Source organism: Anser cygnoides, chromosome 3 (assembly GCF_040182565.1).
Source record: "Anser cygnoides isolate HZ-2024a breed goose chromosome 3, Taihu_goose_T2T_genome, whole genome shotgun sequence".
NCBI classification, from domain to species: Eukaryota; Metazoa; Chordata; class Aves; order Anseriformes; family Anatidae; genus Anser; species Anser cygnoides.
In genome coordinates, this window is record NC_089875.1 from 122418060 (window position 1) to 122437068 (window position 19009).

Sequence of the window (19009 nt, forward strand, 5' to 3'; positions counted from 1 at the left end):
AAGGCAGGGGTGCACGAGGTCCTGTGTGCGGCACAAGGAGCAGTGGCTCTGCTGCGATGGCGGCACCGCCGCTCCCACTGCGGCTCCTGATGACCAGGAGATTTTTATTTTTATTTTTATTTTCTATTTTTATTTTTATTTTTATTTTCTATTTTTATTTTTATTTTTATTTTCTATTTTTATTTTTATTTTCTATTTTTATTTTTATTTGTTTATCTACTGCAACTGGCTGCAGTTCTAAAATTAGCTTTGTGCGCCTTGGCTTTGTGTGCTTTCCATGGTCATCCGGACGAGGAAACCATGCTACGGTACATGTAGCAGTAATAATAAGAACAAAATACATGCCGTAGTGACTCACGACTATTTATGTTTGTTTTTCCTCTAGAAGATGAGCTTTCAGACTCCAGAGTGCAAACCAGACAGTGGCCACTGACTTGTACAGGGGCTTCTCTTCCCGGAGGTGCCAAAACCGAGTTTGCTAAAAGCAAGCCAGGTGCAGGCTGAAGAAACACATCCCAGAAACACATCCCAGCCTGGCTTTGCTTCATTTCATATGCACCACTGGGTGCCAGTGCAGGGGGGATGGTAAGGAGAGCAATACACAAACTTATCTTTGATTTTAGACTTAGAATAATGTGGGAATGTGGTAGACAACAGCTGTAGGAATCGTGCTTTGGTGACATGAGCAGAAAGAGTCTTCTGAAAGGAATTTTGATGCCTACTCCCATCAGTCCTGGTGTTTGAAAAATGTAGATTTGTTCCATCACAGGAACTGGCTGGGATGAAGGGAGGTCATGAGAACGGCACGGACCTGGGCTGGAGCTGGGAGTGCAGCTGGCTGACCGCGGGGAGATGAATGCCCTGGATATGGCCACTGAGAAACATGAACTAAGGGCTGCCTTCCTAACAGCCAGTCTCAAATACCAAGAACTTGCTACTTGCATGGCAGAATTCAGACCTCTTAGTCAAAGAGCAAAATTGCCCTGTGACCTCGGAGCTGCAGCACACGTTTGGGAAGCAAAGATTATCTAAGCACAAAAGAAGAGACAACAGATGTTTTTTATTATAGGAGAGAAAGGTAAGATTTTACGGCATAGAAATAAGTTCATGTGAAAAATCAATCAAATGGACAGTGAAGGCTGATGTTACTGGTTGCGTGGATTTGGGAATATATTTTCATCTCAGATGATAAGTGTGATAGGACATGAAAGCTGCTGAAAATGACGATCTCCTTTTTAACATGATAAGTGCCTAGGAGGAGCTACACGGGGAAGAGCAATTTTGGATTATAAAGTGATGGAAAGAGTACGGATGGATATAATCAGGGCATGACTGCATTGTTCGCGGCTTCAGAGAGAGATTTTGCAGCACCTGAGGTTGGGTATGTGACAGCCTGGGAGAGATTTATGTTTGACTGAGAGGAAAGTTGCTACACTGGATATTTCACACAGTCAAAATCTATAGGCTTTAGATGTAGCCTGGCTGTGCAGGCCCAAGTAAATAGCCAGATTGAAGGCTTTCCTGAATTTATGGTCAAGACACTGGTGATATCCACGGTGATCAAAACAGACGGCAGGGCGGAGAGCCTGAGGGTGTGTTTTAGCTGCATTGGGGCTGGTTGTTGACTTCTTACCCATGAGGAGATGCACGACCTGGACCTAGGCCTGAGTTGTCAGATTTATGGCACAGTCTGCATGTCTGTGATGCCTAAGGAGCTGGATTCAGCAAAAGGCGGTCAGCACAGAAATCTAGCCGCGGAGAACAAACTGCCACTGCCATGCCTGCAGGCAGCACACCCGCACACACCACCAGCCTTCCCGAGGAGGCTAAGTTCTGCGGTGTAATTCTGCCGTGCCTGAAATCTGCTGATGTAAGGTCTCTGCATCAGTGGGTCCTTACACCAAAGGCACAAATTAAACTCTGCGCTGCCCTAGCAGAAGCCATTTTTGACCTTCTGCGTGGTCACCTTTATTTTCTTTTCCCTGAGGAAGTTCAAATGAGGAGAGAACTCAGGCCGAGGCTCCATGCTCCAGTGTGCGTATAGATTCATCCCGCGCAGAGGCTGGCTGTACTGGCTGATGCACTGTATGTGACCAGTTCGATAGCGTGGGGGAGTCAGCTCCAGGAAATAGGGAATTCAGTGACACGGTAAGTTGCAAAGGACATATTGTTGCTAGACTTCTCGCCAACCAGCACCCCCAGGCCCTTCTCCTCAGGGCTGGAAGATCTTTACGACGGCAGGCTGACTTGTAGCAGACGTTGGACCAGACTGCCCTACACTTAAAGATGTTGTCAAAGATGAGGCAACGTGGCAGTGAGACTGGAGTTAACTTGTTCATTAATCTGTTCATTGAACCTCTTTGTCAGGGCAGAGAAAGCCCTAAATGGGCCTGTGATTTAGCTCTCAGTTTCTGAGAGCCATTTGGTACCCGAACCTTGCTCGTATCTTTAATTGCCGGATGCTTTGCAGCTGCTGTGTGCACTGACAAGGGTAACCTCTGCTTCTTGCTGGCAGCTCCCAGCTACTGAACTGTGGAAAGAGTGTAATGGTCATAAGGTAAAATCTCTTAGATAAAGATTTTTAAATTCAGTTTACATATCTGGGGGTAAGTGCTCAACTGTCCTCTTAAAAACTCCAGGCTTTGCATGAATTTTTGCAGAAAATATTTTTGCTCCTGCTCTGTCTTTTCCTGCACGCAGGTGCTGTTAGGGTTGCTTGCTGCCACTGCTGTCATTTGTCAGTCAAAAAGACAGTGATTAATAACTTCCAGGTTGTCTGGCGTCCAGTTTGGAAATGAAAAGTCCTTCATCCGGTAAGTTAAGATTCAGAACTCCAGGCTTTATATAAACACTGAGCGAAATAACATGATGGATCACATCCTTAAACTGAAATAATTGATGGATGGTTACGTTACTGCACAAATATATATGTCCTTAGCTCACTGGATGAACGACCTATTTTTATTTTACCCAGAATGTAAGCTTTTCCTTCTTTAAGACCCTGGAAGCTATTATTAAATAAGTGAGAGTGAAGAACAGACAGCAGCATGCAGAAAGGTGCTGCATTAACATGGTCCACCTCCTAACCGCCTCCGGGCCATTGCACAGTTACAGATAACAGTAAGCCATGAGAGATGACTAAGGCAGCTCACCCGGTTCATGGGGACACGAGGAGTCCAGATAAAAAGGACAGACGGTTGGGTATGAGCTGACAGTGCGATCTCGTCGCCGATCAGACAAGTGGCATGCTGCCCATGGTAGGAGGAGGAGCATCAGCAGAGAGAGAAACAACTGATCTCCCTACGTGTGGCACTGTTGGGCCATCATGGGGAATAAAGTTTTAATGTGGTGTCCCCCCAGTTAAAGAGGAATGTGGAGAAACTGGAGAGAGCCATCACGGAGCTACAGAGATGTTGCAGGCCCGGGGGCAGATGGCCTATGAGGAGAGGCTGGGGCAGCAGGGCTGGTCTGGCCAGGGAAAGGGGGCACGTGGCAGCAGGCTACACATTCATATGAAACATAGTTCATAGAATATCAAGTACAAGTATCAAGAATATCAAGTTCAAATTCATATGAACATAGTTCATAGAATATCCCGAGTTGGAAGGGACCCACAGGGATCATCAAGTCCAAGCCCTGGGTCCCCAGAGGACCACCCAAAAATCAGACCATGTGTCTGAGAGCGTTATCCAAACGCTTCTTGAGGGGGTGTAAAGGGATGGGGCGAAACTGTTTGTGGTCTTGGGAGGTGTGGAACCGGGGCAGTGGCTGGACTGCAGTTTGGAGGTTCAGGCTGGACATCAGGAAAACCTCTTCCAGAAGGTGCAGCTGAGCTGGGAATTTGTAACTCACTACATAAATCCTGAGGTCCGCTATATCATCCCACGTTGGCACATAAACCATACTGCAATTCAGAAAAATAAGCGAGCTGTAATTCTTGCAGTCAGTTTTAGATTCGCTTAAGAGGTGGAAAGGTCTGGTTTGGCTTGGCCCTCTCACAGCCTCTGTAAGCGATTTTCTTCAAGGAGTTCATAACGTAAACTCGCTCATTTCACTCAGTGGTCCTTGTAGGACCACTTGTGCCTTCACATTTGTGCTCACTGCTGTGTTTTGGCTTCATTACACAACTGCTGCATACAAGCCTGCGGCTCACTGAACGTGAAGGTGTGCAGGCACCGTCAGGGATGCGGGCCTTGACTTTTGTCTCTGGCAATGTTCCTCAGCGGTGTCTTTCCCACACAGACACACACACCGCAGCTTCCCACCTTCCCTTCCCACAGAGACGGGGACACACGATGCTGCACGCTGGGCGAAGCCGCTCGTTTCCCTGTGAAACCACGGGGCTGACAGGGCAGCCATTTTGGGATGCTGCGCAGATGTGTCCTTGGCAGGTATGTGGCAATGCCTGGCTTTCAAACAGTGTGATTATATAATTAAAGATTTATATAAAGGTTTTCCATCCAGTCGCCGAGATTCACATTAAGGTGGAAATAAACGTGGAAGACTGCGTGTGTTGGGAATGCCACATGGGGCTTCCGAGGGCAGAAACGCTTCGTGTTGGTTGAGGGAAGATGGTGGCGGGTTGCTGCGCTGGAGGAAGGGGTGGGATGGGGGCACTACAAGCACATGGAGCAAGAAGGGAACGGGCAAGGGCCTTGAGAGCCTGCAGGAGGGCATGGGTGATGGTGGCGGTGAGGGCAGGGTGGTTGGGAGGCACCAGCAGAGGTCTGGGGAGCCTGGGATGATGGCGGCCACCGCCGGTGGGGGGAGGTGGGCTGCAGACACGGGGGCAGCTCTGAGGACAGCTGTGACTCCTCATGCTGCGGGCCTTGGCCATGGGGACACAGGGCTGTGGTGGCCGCTGGAGGCTGGGAACGGGGAAGGTTGGTGCTCGGTGGGGTTGGGGGGCGGTGGGGGCTGCGTGGGGCAGTTGGCACGGCGAGGGGACGTGAGTGGTGGTGGCTGTGGGGACACGGTGGTGGTTGTGGTGGTGGGGACATGGTGGTGCTGGTGACTGTGGGGACATGGTGGTGGTGGTGGGGACGTGGTGGTGGCTGTGGGGACATGGTGGCCGTGATGGCAGTGGGGACACGGTGGTGGCTACCGGGAGTGGGGACCTGGTGGCCGAGGGGGGGGGGGGGTGGCTGATGGTGGTGGTGGGGAGGGGAGCTGGTGGCACTTGGCGGTGGGGGAGGGGAGCTGGGGGGGTCAGTGGTGGCAGTGGGGGAAGGGAGCTGGGGGGTTAATGGCGGTGGGGGAGGGGAGTTGGTGGCACTTGGCGGCAGTGGGGGAGGGGAGCTGGGGGGGTCAATGGCGGCGGTGGGGGAGGGGAGCTGATGACAGTTGGTGGCTGGGGGGGGGGAGGGGAGCCGGAAGCGGTTGGTGGCGGTGGGGGAGGGGACCCGGGGGGGGGGGGGGGGCCGTGGGTGGCACTGTGGGGGAGGGGGGGACGGTGGCGGTTGGTGGCGGTGGGGGAGGGACGGCCGGGACGGGCGGGGGGGGGGCGGGGGGGCGGCTGGGGCCGCGGCCCTTGGCGGGAGGCGGGGCGGGGCGGGGCGGGGCGGGCAGCGCGCAGGCGCAGGGCGAGGCTCCGCCCCTCCACAAGCCCCACCCCCACCCCGGAAGCCACGCCTAGAGAAAGCCACGCCCCCAAGAGGCCACGCCCCCGCCCGCAAAAAGCTCCGCCCCCGCCTCTATTTAAAACCTCCTCAGAAGCCCCGCCCCCTCCCAAAGCGCCCCTCAGAAGCCCCGCCCCCGCCGAAGCCCCGCCCCCAATAAGCCCCGCCCCCATAAGCCCCGCCCCTCGCGGTCCCCTCCCTATCGAACCCGCCCCTCGACGCGCCCCGCCCCTCTGCGAGCCCCGCCCCTCCCCTAAGCCCCGCCCCCCGCCGCGCGGCGGCGCAGGAGGAGGCGGAGCCCCGCGGCGGGTCACATGACCGCGGCCCCTCCGAGCCGGGCCCAACATGGCAGCGGCGGCGGGCGCAGGGGCCGGCAGCGCTCAGCCCTAGGGCGGCCGCCGCGCCCCGCCGGGCGGCCCCGGCACCCCCCGCAGCCACCCCCCGCAGCCCGCCCGCAGCCCGCCGCCGCGTCCGACATGAGGGAGAAGGGCCGCCGCAAGAAGGGCAGGACCTGGGCCGAGGCCGCCCGCACGGTACGGGGGGGGGGGGGGGGGGCGGCGGGGCCGGGCCGCGGGGCGGGGGCCGGGGGGGGCCGGGGGGGGCCGGGTCCTGTGGGGGGGGAGAGGAGGGGTCGGGGTTAAACCAGGCGCGTCCCGGCGGGGGTGGGTGTTAAAACAGGGCCGGAGGAGTCTGGCGGGGAAGTAAAGGGGAACGGGCACCTGCGGGTGGGGCCTGCGAGCGCGAAATCCGCCTAAAGGGCGATTCCCTGGGGCTCCGGGGCCCGGCGCGCGCGGCTTGCCAGGCACCCAAGTGGGTGCTCCCTCGATCGGGGGGTACGACGCAGCTGGCTATTTTAAGGGCGTGAGGTGTGGCCCGCGGGTGGGCACCGGCTTCTCCGCGTGTTTTTGTTTATATCTGCGTATATATCTATTAATATAGCTTTAATATATCATATCTGTTTTTATTTCTTGCCGAGAAGCATGGCAGAATCCCCGATACACAGCCCAACGCACAGAGCAAATGCGAGCGTGAAACTTTTTCTTTTTCTTTTCTACAACTTTTTGGTTGTAACCAAATCCTTTTCAGCCTGAGTGCGTTGCTGTTCACGCTCTGCCCGCTGCTCTGTTCCAAAAGCCACTCGAAGGCTAAAGTAAGCGCTTAGAAAAGCTGCGCTGAAAATTATCGAACTGGAGGTGATGTGTTACCCAGGGTCACAGATCTACTTTCATGGCAGAGGGAGCCAAAAGTAGGGAAAGCTGAGCAAATGCTTGCCCAAACCTCCCTTTTGGCAAATATTTCTCTCTGTGTCCTCAGCAGGAACGTTAAAATATTCTGGTCAAGCTCCAGTTTCAGCCTTTAAAAAAGTTTCCCTGTGTTTTCAGCTTGAAAGAACATCTTTTGGTTCTTGCCCTGGCCTGCGTGGTCCCGTTGGCTTTTCAGCTGCCGGTGGCTGAAGTCAGCAGGGTGAGATCTGCAGCTTTGTTCGGCAGCGCAGCAGCTCTCAGGCGTCCCCTTCCTCCGCTCCTGAAGGGTAGCGGGAGGCTTTTCTCAGACCGGAGCAGCTTTCTGTTGTCTTCTCGTAGTGCTCTGCGCCTGTTTCAGGAGCGAAGTTCCTTGCAGCTCCAGCTCTCCGCTCGTGGTGGGTGGAAGGAGCCCTGGCGGTCACGGCGTGGCAGCTGCCGGGGGGGGGCTCGGGGCCGCGGGTTTTGGTGGCAGCTGTCCTGGCGAGCTGCGCCGCCGCGGCCGCCGGGTTCGCTGAGCGCCGATGCTCCGCTGGGGCCGGTCCCTCCTCTCTCTTGCATCACCGCGGGTGCGTGTAGCTCAGGGAGCTAAACCGGCCGGAAAGCGCCGCTGGGGTGGTGCCGGCGTGGCCTCGTGCCAGCCCGGGCTTCCCAGGAGCTACCTGCAGCCGGGAGCCTGCCGGTGCAGGGCAGGGGATGGCAGCGTGGCGAGGGGGGTGCCAAGCCTCCGAAATCTGTTCCGATGTTTCAGGGTTAGCTCGAAATACGGTGGCGGGCGGCAAAAGCGTGGCCGTTGTTTGATTGGAAGGCAGAGGGCGGGCAGCAGGTATGCGTGCGGACAGGATTGATTCAGTGGGGCTTAAATTGTGCCCGTTTTTCTATGTGTACATCCCTTAATCGGAGCAGAGCTGCGGCGTGAGGTAAGGGAAGCGTGCCCCACGCGGGCAGGGCGCTCAGGGAGGAAGTTACTGTTGATAAACAACCTCTTTCTTATTTCCTGGCTCATTCAGTAAATGTGCAGCTGCAGTTGGCTGTTAGCTTGTGACTTTTCTCGGGACAGCGGCTGCGTGTCCCTGCAGCTAAAACAGAAAGCTGCGTCGAGGTAAGCAGCGGGTGCTGTGCGGTGCCCGAGTTTAAGGTAAATGCAGCGGATGTCTCCAACCTGGAGCGTGTGCCGCAGGTACGGTCCTGCGGCAAAGGGACCTGCAGGGACACAGCAGCGGGACAGCGTGTCTAGAGCAAAGAGCTGACTTATCAAAAACCAGTTGTTCCCTACGGTCAGCTGTGCGTTGAACTCCACGTCCTGCTGAAGACCGGGAGGTGTGGCGTCTGCGTTAGCAAACCAAAGGGTTCCGGGGCCGCTCTCCTGGCCCCGGGGCTGCCCCTCGGAACCCGTGTGTGTCCGCAGGGTTACGCCTCGGCCCTTCAGAGCTGGGTGACCGCTCGGGAGTGTTCCTGAACTTCGCTGGGGGTCGGTGCCTGGGCTCAGCGTGTAGTCTCGCAGGCAGATCTGAGCCGGGAGCCCCGCTCCTGACCTGGTGGTGCCCGGGTACGGCTGAGCTGGAACGGGCAGCTGCAGCTGTGGGGCTCTCCTGGGGCTCAGAACGCTGGAGCTGGGGCTGGTTGAGCAGGTGCAGACGTGAGAGCGAATGTGCAGTAATTCTGCTGTGGTCTCGTTCGGATGTGTGTTATGGCACCGAAGCGATGTTCGCTGTGGCTGAAGGGGCAGGCTTCAGGAGTGCAGGCGCGGCGTTACGTGGACAGCTCAGGGCGCCGCGCTCCTCTGTGCCCCAAGCCGCTGTTCCTCTTGGCTCGGTTTTGCACGGTTCCTGTGCCACGGCTCGCTGGAAGAGCAGAGGAGCCGAGAGCGGCGGGGAGCTCCGTGCATCCTCCTCCGTCCGCTGCTGCGGTGGCGAGGGCGCGGTGGCGTGCCGGGGGCCTGTCCGAACCCAGGCAAGCGATCCTGCCGCTGGCCGGGAGCCACGAGCAGGCCGTCTCCGCACTTTGTTTGCGCAGAGGAAGGCGTCACGTGCCGAACGTGAAGAAATTCGGCGCTTGTTTTTCGTGGGAAGTCCCCGTGTGTGACCTGAGAGAACAGCGCTCCGCTGCACGGAGCTGGGGCGGCAGGAGCCCTGCGAGGGTGGGAGGAGCGCGGTGCCCGAGGCTGTCTCCTGTAAATGCTCCGACCCTGCTCATCGGCCGGCCACCTAGGCTTGCGAAATGCCTTATTTTGTGCTACCTGTTGTGAGCTGGAGCTGCTACAGCTGTGTTTTTCCTTCTGTGCTGGCTTCCTGCAGAGCCAAACCGCCTTCTGTTGGCTTCGGAGGGTGAAAACCTAGTGAGAGGGTGCGCTTGGCGGGGCAGGGGAAGCAGAGCTGCGGTGTGGAGGATGCTTCAGGAGCAGATGTGAGCTCTGTCGTGGTGCTGCTTCTCGCAGCAGCTCCTGCGGCAGGAACCCGGCTCCTCTCGCAGGGGAGTTGGCCTGGAGCAGCGCTGCGATGGGGCTAACGCCGTGCCGCCCCTGGTAGCGCGCAGCACGCGAGCTGCTCCAGCCTTCACAGGCCCGTCTGCTGCGTCCCACAGGAGATCGGGGCAAAATCCAGCAGGAAGCTGGGGGAGCAAACAGCTTGCCTTCGCAGCGGGCTTCGGGGAGACCCACCTCGTGAGGGGGCGATGCTCTGGAGAGAGGAATCGGAGGAGGCTCTGAGCGGCAGGAGCTGGGCCCTGGCTGCACGTCCGCTTGCTCACTCGTGTGCACAAACTTGAAAATCTACAGAGGTTCAAAGACTGCTGCAGAAATAAACAGCAGTTCAGAGGGGTCTGTAAAACATTAATTGGGGACGGACTGGAAGGAACGGATGGCCTGGCAGACAGCACTGGTGGTTTCTGCTACGACTCGCCTCCAGTGCCTGCCTGCAGCCTTCCCGCGTGTAGGCCAGCGGCGCTGGGCTCTGCTCGCAGCCTGCGCCCGGTTTAACTGGGAACAAAACGCGTGAGGCGTCTGAGGCCGGGCGCTCAGGCCTCTGAAGGACTGGTGAAATGAAGAATTAATTAGGGAGGGAAAACGGGTAGGAGGAGGACGGGGAGCCCAGCAGGCCCTTCCCGTGGAATTGCAGAGCCGGCTTTTCACTTGCAGCGAGGCAGTTAAAGAGGTGGCTCTGCAGAAAGTTAAATGATTAATCAAAGCTTGTGAAGCGAGCCGATAGCCGCGGCTGCTGAGGTTTGCCTTGTTTGTTTTGGGTGGAGCTCCCTGTGGCGTGGCATGCGGCTTTTTCAATCCCCCAGGTAATGTCACCGCTTGCCTGCCGGTCCTCGACTGATCTCCAGGTGTGAGACCCGCCTCACCGGGGACGGGAAGCCATGGCTTCAGCTGCTCTGTTCCACAAAAACCCTGCCCGGACACCCGTGGGACGGGCCCGGTGCGGCTGGTGGCCGCCAGCCCCGTGACAGTGACGTCCCCTGGCCAGGGAAGTGCCTCGGCAGCGCTGCTCTGGGGGCACGCTCCTGGCTGCACGGGACTGAAGCTGTGCCGAGTAGTACAGAGTTAGTACAGAGCTGCAGTTTTCTTCGCTGCCTAATGAGATGTCTCTCGTGTGGACCATGGCACTAGGATGTATTCTTCCTTCATTTTGACAGTGTTGGTTTTTTTTTAAGACCTTCCTGTGAAGTCAGCCGTTGCTCTGTGAATAAGAGCTCGGTTTTGGTCCAGTTTACGTGTGAAAGAACTTCTTCCCGGTGAGGGTGACGGAGCGCTGGGACAGGCTGCCCAGGGAGGCTGTGGGGTCTCCTTCTCTGGAGATATTCAAGGCCCGTCTGGACGCCTGCCTGGGCAGCCTGCTCTAGGGAACTGCTTTGGCAGGGGGGTTGGACCCGATGGTCTCTTGGGGTCCCTTCCAACCCCTACAACGCTGTGATTCTGTAGGGCGTCCTTCCACACGGATGGTCCTTCCACTCTCTGGATGCTGGGGCTTGCAGTACCCTGAAAGCTGCTCTCAGCTCCTCTTGGGAATCCGTGGGAAGACAAGTTTTTGCAAATGGAGCCCTCAAGTTGGATCTGGTACGGCAGTAGTCGGGAAGGGCTGAGGTGGAAGAGGAATCCGCTGCGCTAGGAAAGCAGGGGACTACAAACTGGTTCCGATCAGTCATCCAATTAGCCGCCTGCCATTTTAAAGCTAATTCCCCGTGACGGTCCTGCTGGGAGCACTGACCTCTTTGGGGCTGGGTTACGGGGCTGGGCATGCCTGCTGCCTTGCACGTGCAGCTGGGCTCGGCAAGCTTCCTCGCCGGCTCTGCAGCCGATGGATGGAGGTGACCGCGCAACGCCGGGTGGTTAAACTTTTATTATTAGCAGTACGGCCCCTCAACGACAGCCGGCGGGGCCGCCTCTGGCCCTGAGGGCGGTGCAGCCCGTGTTCCCAAGGCACCGTAACGCGGTGAGACCCCGGGGTCCCCCCGGGCAGCAGGGGGGCGGTGGGGACGCAGGTGCCCGGCTCACGGTGCGGGAGGAGGAAGCGATGCCCGAACCCCGGGGAAATCCCCGCCGGTCGCAGCTGGGGCAGGCACCTGCCTGCTCTGCCTCCCGAGAGGAGGCTGCAGCTCTGCCTTCTTGTGACTTCTGTACAAAATCGGGTTCAGGTAATGCTGTGGGAGGACCTCAGAGCTTGTCCGGAGACAAACTGACAAGAGAATTGAACCTGGGATGAACTTCTGCAAACTTGCGTTGTGTCGACACAAGTCTTTCTGCTGGCTTCGAGAAGAAAAGTGCTTTCTGAACTCGCTGCTAGTGAGACTTCCTGAGCCTTTTGGCATATAACGGGATCCAGTTAGTTGTCTTTGCCGTACTCAGAGAAAAAGGTCTCTCTTTAATGGTCCTAAGGTAAAGGAACGCAAGGGGTGCTTCAGGATCTTGAACACATTTTCTTTCTTTGTGTTCTTACTTAAAGCCATAAATGCAGTTGAGGTACTAATTTTAATGTGGAGCCTGGGTATACTTCTGCTTGGTCTCTCCTTTAACTTCATTCTGGCGCTGAAGGCTTAAAGATCTGTAGGCTTCCTTCACTGAGCTTGTATCTGAAGCTGCGAGAGCAGCGGAGCGGCCTCTCTGCAGCAAGCGGTGGTCTCTAACCGGCTGGGAGTGTAGGTGTGCAAGCGTGTCTTGTGCACCTCCTGTGTGAGGCTCTTCCGAGTGGGGACGCTTGAGAACAAAAGCCAGTTTTGTTTCCAGATGCCGTCTGCTGCGCCTGCAGAAGAAGGATGGGCCTCGCCCTTGGGTAGCACCCAGAGTTTTGGCCAGAGTGCTGGCAAAATTTGAGAATCATGTTTTAGTAAAAGGTAGCTGGGATCTGGGCATCACCAAGCTTTATCCACAAAAAGCAGGAGATTCGAGTTCTTTGTGTTTAGTCGCGCTCGGGAGCGAGCGGTGCTCTTCTGGCTTCACCCCTGGGGTGGAGGGAGGTGGGGGCGCGAGCTGTTCTCACCAGCACCGCGGCGTGCCTGCGGTGGGCGGCTGTCACTGCCCAAACGTGCCAGCGTGGAAGATCATTTGGGGGCTTTTGGCTTCAGTTCACCACGTGCACCCGTTGCCTACAACGTGTGTTAAAGCATAACAGGTGCGCAGAACGAAGCGGGTGCTCGATCCGTCTCTGTGTGACGGTCGGGTTCTTCGTGGATGTGCTTAGCTCGGGCTGCTTGGAGGGATAAATACGCAGCCAGGACGTGTGGTCTGATTTCCCGTCTCCCTTAAACACCGCTGGTGTGGGATCTTCTCAGAGTCTGATCCGAATTCGTCTCCCAAACGAGGCAGCTTCGGTGGGGCGCACTGAAAACACTGACCTGGTTGCTGATAGTCCTTCGAATAAAATGTGAGGACTGAGATAACGAGCTACGCCTGCTGCTGCTGCTCTGCTGATCCCCCGGAAGGCACTGCGCTGCACAGGAGAGAAGTGTGACTGCTGCTCCGGGTGGAGCTGAGCGGAGAAGAAAACTTGGAGGATAACCACGTGAGCTCACGGCTCGATAGCTGTGGCGGTAAGATTATGTGAATTCCTCTAGAGGAGGAGCAAAGAGGCAGAGGGGAAGCCTCCTGTTCCAGGGCAGAAGTCAAGGGGCGTCAAATGCCACCCACCAGCTCCGCGTTCAGAGCGCGGGAGGAGATGTGAGCTGTGGAACTTGCCTTTGCAGGGTGTTGCGGGTGCTGAAGGCTTGCACGGGCTTGTGGAAACGGCAGGTTGATAAATACCTGGAAATTCCCTCCTGCTCTGGAGGTCCCTAGCTGCGTGCAGGGCCGGGGAGCCGCCTCTGGGTGGTGGGGTGCTGGAGTCTCGGGCAGAAGGTCAATCGAGACCTGCTGTGGGCCTGGTACTTACAGCAGAGGGGCAGGTGTTCAGTTCAACCTCGAGCTGCATCTTGCTTTCCTGGTGCACTGCAGGAACCAGCCAACACGGCCGCAGGTCGATCCTTTATCACCTTCCCTGGGCTGGGGGAAGCTGATGAGAAGAGGGCGAACGCCGCGTTCACCTCTAGAAAGCATGAGGAGGGAGACCTAGGGAAACGAGGCGGGTCAGCTGCGTCCCAGAACAACCACAGAGCAGTCTCCTCACTGCAGGGCCAGCACTCCTGGAAGCTGTTCTTATGCATGTGGAGGACAAGAGGGGCAGGGGATGGCCAGCTTGACGTACCGAAGGCAGGCTGTCGCTGATGGGACGGCTGTCCCTGGGGAAGGATGGGGCGCTGGGTGTTCCTCACCTCGCCTGTAATGAGGATTTCGGTGTCATTTCTCCACGTCCCCCCCATGGTATGGTTGTGACCGAGCTGGTGAGATGCAGGCAGGTGACAAGGTCAATACAAAACTGACGGGAGAGACAGGCACAAGGGTCTGGTACGAAATTAGGGGCAGTGATCCTTACAGAGACCAACCGTCTTGTTCTGTGGTGATGCTTAGTGCACCAGAGGTACTGAGGGCTCCCGATTTCCTGGTCGGATCCCTGGTGCGTTGGTGCTCAGGAGCTGGTGGCTGTAGGCAGCGCCGTTGGTACGTGTCTAAGTGTATTGTCCTGCTTTGAGACCAAACCGCATGTTTTTGTTTTGCTTTTGCTGCTCTGTGGTTCAGACTGCTGTTCTTCTGCAGAAGTACGCGGGTCCTGTGTGGTAGCCGCAGTGCGATGTGTTCAAGTGCCTGTCCCGAGCGGGTACCGACAGCCCTCAGGCCAGGTGTCCAGGAGCTCGGTGTTGTGTTGGTACTGAAATGGAGCGTTTGGCTCTTCCAGAGACACGTACGGGGTGATCATAAATGTGCACGATAAAGCTCCTTATCCTTCTCAGATCAGGGATTAAAACCAGGTGTGTAGCTATCAACACTGCAGCCTCAGAAAGCATGGATGAAGCTGTTCGGCCAGCCAGGTTACATGCTTACCTGGCTTCTGTTGTGTGTAAAACCCAGAGACATTTTTTTTCTATGCTGAAGCGCATCAAAGTTTAGTTGCAAGAAGATTACGATCTCTCTGCCGGCTCTCAGGTGGGTTCAGTGTGCTTTTATCTTCAGGTAAGCTTAACAGAAAGAACCTGCGTGTGAGAGCTCCGTCAGACCGGGGGCAGCAGCTGTGCCTGCCTCCTGCTTGTAGTGCTCTGAAGCAAGCCCAAACTCTGCCGTGCACGTGGACAAATTTTGATTGTGTGTAGCTCTGTAGTGGGTCCGTGTAAAAACCTCCGCAGGAATCCTTGCTCGATGCCCTGTGGTTTGCTTTAGGAGGAACTGCTGCGAGTACCGGTTGCTTCCAGGCAGGAAGTCCGGCGGACGTCACCTCACTGCAGCTCCTGTGGGGTAGGAGCTCAACTTCCAGATTAAAACTTCGTTGTCAAGAGCACAAAATAATTCGTTGTCATCGCTCCGCTATAGCTCCTTCCAGTGGCTTTATACACGTCAAACACTGTCTTCCTTCCACGCAGCTGTGCTGGCCCTACAAGAGTCCGAGTGCACCTACTCGTGTTTGGTAGGATTCTGAATAGAAACTCGGTAAGATTCACGGAATTGTGGGGGTTGGAAGGGACCCCTGGAGATCGAGTCCAACCCCCCTGCTAACAGCAGGCTGAGCAGTAAGGCATCCCGGCGGGTCTCAACTATCTCCAGAGAAGGAGACCTCCAGAGGAGACCCCCCGACCTTTGGGCAGCCTGTCCCAGCGCTCTGTGACCCTCTCTGTAAAGAAGTTCTTGCCCGTGTTTGTGTGGAACTTCCTGCGCTCCATTTTTCTGGCTGTTGCCCCTTGTCCTGTTGCTGCACGCCACTGAAAAGAGCCTGACCCTGTCCATTTGCCTCCCGCACTTCAGATATTTATAAACATTTATCAGATCATCTGTCTTCTCTTCCCTGGGCTGAACAGACCCAGGTCTCTCAGCCTTTCCTCGTATGGGAGATGCTCCAGGCCCCTCATCATCTTTGAGGCCCTACCCTGGACTTGACAAAGTCTTTTTTGACTTTTTCGAACTGGGGAGCCTGGGACAGGGCACAGTGTTCCAGATGTGGCCTGACCGGGGCAGAGCAGCGGGGCAGGGTCATCTCCCTTGACCTGTTGGCCACGCTCCTTTTAATGCACGCCAGGATCCCCTTGGCCTTCTTGGCCACCAGGGCACACTGCTGGCCCATGGCCAACCTGTCGCCCACCGGGACCCCCAGGTCCTTCTTTGCAGGGCAGCTCTGCAGCAGGTCAGCCCCTCACCTGTACCGATGCGCGCAGTTATTCCTCCCCAGGTGCAGGGCTCTGCGCTTGCTCTGGTTGAACCCCGTCGGGTTCCTCTGCCCACCTCTGCAGCCCGTCCAGGTCTCGCTGAATGGCAGCACGGCCTCCTGGGGTGTCAGCCGCTCCTCCCAGCTTTGTGCCAGCGAATTTGCTGGGGGCGGACTCTATCCCTTCGTCCAGGTTGGTGATAAGTTGACCAAGGCCGGGCCCAGTACGGACCCCAGGTGGATACCGCTAGCTCCAGGCCTCCAACTAGACTCAGCGCTGCTGGTCGCGACCCTGTGAGCTCTGCCAGGCAGGCAGTCAGTTCTCAGTCCGCCTCGCTGTCCGCTCACCTGTCCCACGCGTTCCTAAGTTCCTTCTCAAGGATGTTGTGGGAGACAGTGCTGAAGTCAAGGCACACAGCACCCGCTGCTCTCCCCTCATCTCCCCAGCCAGCGATGACGACCCAGAAGGCCACCAGGTTGGTTGGGCACGATTTCCCCTCAGTGAATCCATGCTGACTGTTCCTCATCACCTTCTCCTCTTCCACTTGCTTGCAGGTGGCCTCCAGAGCAAGCTGTTCCATCACCTTTGCAGGGACGGAGGTGAGGCTGGCCTGTGGTTGCCATCTTGCTGCTTAAAAATTGCCCTGCTCTTTTTCAGACGAGTCATGCAACCCCAGTTCTGCTTGGACAAATTCTTCTCTCCCTTTCCATGTGGGGAAATACGAACTGGCTCTTAAACCTCTTAGACGCAACAATAAACATTACCTCTTATGGCTTATGGTTTTGCTGTTCAGAACCTTTTTCTGAGCCCCGTCTATGCTCTGTCCCAATATGTCATTCCCTGAGATCAACAAAGCCCACTTACTCCTTTTTTCCCCTTTTTCTTTCTGGCTTGTGACGTATAAACTGAGCATTTTGAGGGATTTGTGGCTGCTGAAAAGCTGCAGCAGGCTAGTGTTCCTGGCAGTTGTGGCTTTTGCAATGTGAAAAGACCTCGGCAAGTAAATGGAAAGTAATGCTCGCATGGCATTGACTGCGCTGCTCCTGTCTCCGCGTGACAGGTAGCGGGCTCTTCAGCAGCAGCAGCCTTCTCTCTTAAAGGCGTTTGCAGTACAAGTGTAGTTCTGCTTGCTCAGTGCCGCCTTATTGAATATCCGTGTACTCCCAGAAATACTGAAAATGAAACTGTCCTTGTGGGCATAGCCCCCCTGGTGGCAGAGGGTCAGTGATAACGCCTGGTGGGGTTTGTGCCCTTTCCGTCTGTGACACTTCGCCCTCTCCCAGGCGTGCCTCTGGTACCTCAGCCACAACTGGTTCGGTTCTCTCCCGCTGAAGTGTGAATCCTGTTCCTGCCGTCGTGAACAAGTCAGCGTTTGTTGCGTGGTGCTGTCAGAACATCACTTAAGCTGTCTTTCTGCAGGTAGCGTGCAGGAAAAGCGCGACTTCTGGTGCAGGTTGCGGCTGGCTGTCACTGAACAGTGACAGGTTCGTAGGTTTCAGCTGAGATTCAAGTCTCACAAGCCGCTTATCTTGGTTTTGAGGTGTTGGTGTGAAGCATCACTTCAAAAGCCTGTTCCTCTTCCACGTAAGACCTTGAGGATCCTAGAGTGGTTTGGGTTTGAAGGGACCTTAAAGTTGGCCTTGTCTGCAGCCCGCCGAGTCCCCCTGCTCGCCTCCCTGCAGCTGTTTCCAGCTCAGCCTGCAGATCTCGGTTCTTGAAGCTGCTCACAGGGCTGCTAACAAAATTCTCACGTCAGAAGTGCAGTTGGAATGGCAGTAACGAGTTTATCCTTCATCAGGAAGACTTCATTCTTGCCTGAACTTGGGTAGGTTTTCTTTCACTAAATAAATGAACATGTCTTAGGAAACCTCATGATTAAACACCTGTGTCTCTACATTTGGGCCTTCTGCTTGCTTCAGGACGTGTAGGTAATGAACCTCAAAGCCAGGTGGCAAGGCGCCCATACAGCCCCGGTTTATCAGTGTCTTCAGTCCCTGAATGCCCCCGGAACACGCTCACAAAATGCTTTTTCCGTACTTGTCCTTAGCTGAGCGCCTGCGGGGTGGTACCTGACCGTGCGCCTGCTGGAGGGGGGCTCTTGGTGGGAGTAGGAGCTCTGCAGCAAACTGGTACCTTCCTGACAAAGGTTTGGAGTTGTAGGTGAGCTCTTAACTCCGTTAATAAACTGGTTTTATTTGCGTGGTTCTCTGCAAATGTTACCTGTTCCTTAACCAAGCAGCTCATGTGATTCAGATGCCTTTCGTTTTGATGTTTCAGGCTGCTGAGGCTTCCTGTCTCTTTGACCTAACGTCTGCTCTTGAGCTGTGCGCTGCTGAATGTTTTCCAGTCTTATAAGGAAAGAATGAGTGCTAAGGTTTCCTCTTTGCTGTAGGGGAAGGAATGTGGAAAAACAATATCCTGCAGGAGAGCTGCCTTGGTTCGAGTCACTTACCTGTATCTTCCGTGGTTACTTGAATGTGGAAATTTGAATGCTCCAGTTAGCAGGGGCTGTCAGGGTCACCTCTCTGTCCTTGCATCTCGTGGGGATCTCAGCAGCTGCAGGGACCTTGTTGTCCTCTGCTACATCTGTGCAGAGGTGAGAGGAGAGGTGCCCTGTGCACCTTCTGCCCTCCCGAGGGGTTTCTGTGGTCTTACAGAGAAATCTTGTGAGATGTTGGTGTCTTGCATGAAATCTGGTCATCCCTCTTTGCTTCCCCGGGATGCTGCTTGTGTACGCTGCCTTGAGCTTTCTCTGCATCTGTCTTTTTGGTCATTTCTTTCCTGTGTAGCTGAAGGAGCATCACGGGGCCTTACAGCCCAGATAATGCCTCATCGCTCTCTGGTCCTGTGCTGATGCTGCACTACAGCAGAAGTAGATCCGAAGGGGAAACGTGGGGTCCTGGGTGGTCTCCTGGGTCTGCAGCGGCGATGGGGGAAGGTTAAGGCTGGGAGATTTGTCTAGAGCCAGCACACAGCGCGGGGCTTCCTGTGCTACCTGTGGAGGAACGCAGCAGAACGGGAAGGAAGCGGGGAGAGAATTCCCGATGGAGCAGATCGCCTCCTCTGGCCTTGGCCAGGGACTTGCAAGGCCTCGGTCTGTGGCCTGTCGGAAGAGGGAAGGAGCCCCCTCCTTGCTGCCAGGCTCCGGCAGTTTGCTGGTACCTGCTGCGCGCCCGCCTGGTCCCTGAGCTGCTCTTACACCTCCGGCCCGTTGCAGCGTGTGCTCACCAATTCCCACGGGCAGCGTTTGGTGGAAAGCATTCCTGGTTTTAATACCAGAGGCAAAACGAGTAAAGGGAATTGCAAAGCCTTGGTCGCCGTGTCTAAAACAAAACACACGCGCACACTCCAGCTCAGCGACCTCCGGCTGGAAGGCGCGCGGCCGTGGTTTCGGGGAGGACAGGCGGGCCCGGGGGCTGCGAGCAGCTC

At 56.2% G+C, this 19009-nt stretch overlaps 1 protein-coding gene across 1 annotated transcript in view; it reads left to right on the forward strand.

Annotated features, from left to right (window-relative positions):
- Positions 1-5937: 5937 nt before the first annotated feature.
- ASXL2 (ASXL transcriptional regulator 2) overlaps positions 5938-19009 on the forward strand; it is a 115149-nt gene continuing 102077 nt past the window's right edge. The window contains exon 1 of the mRNA XM_066995231.1: positions 5938-6151. Within this exon, the coding sequence (XP_066851332.1) occupies positions 6095-6151 (57 nt within the window). The 5' untranslated portion in view covers positions 5938-6094. The remainder of the gene's footprint in view (positions 6152-19009) is intronic.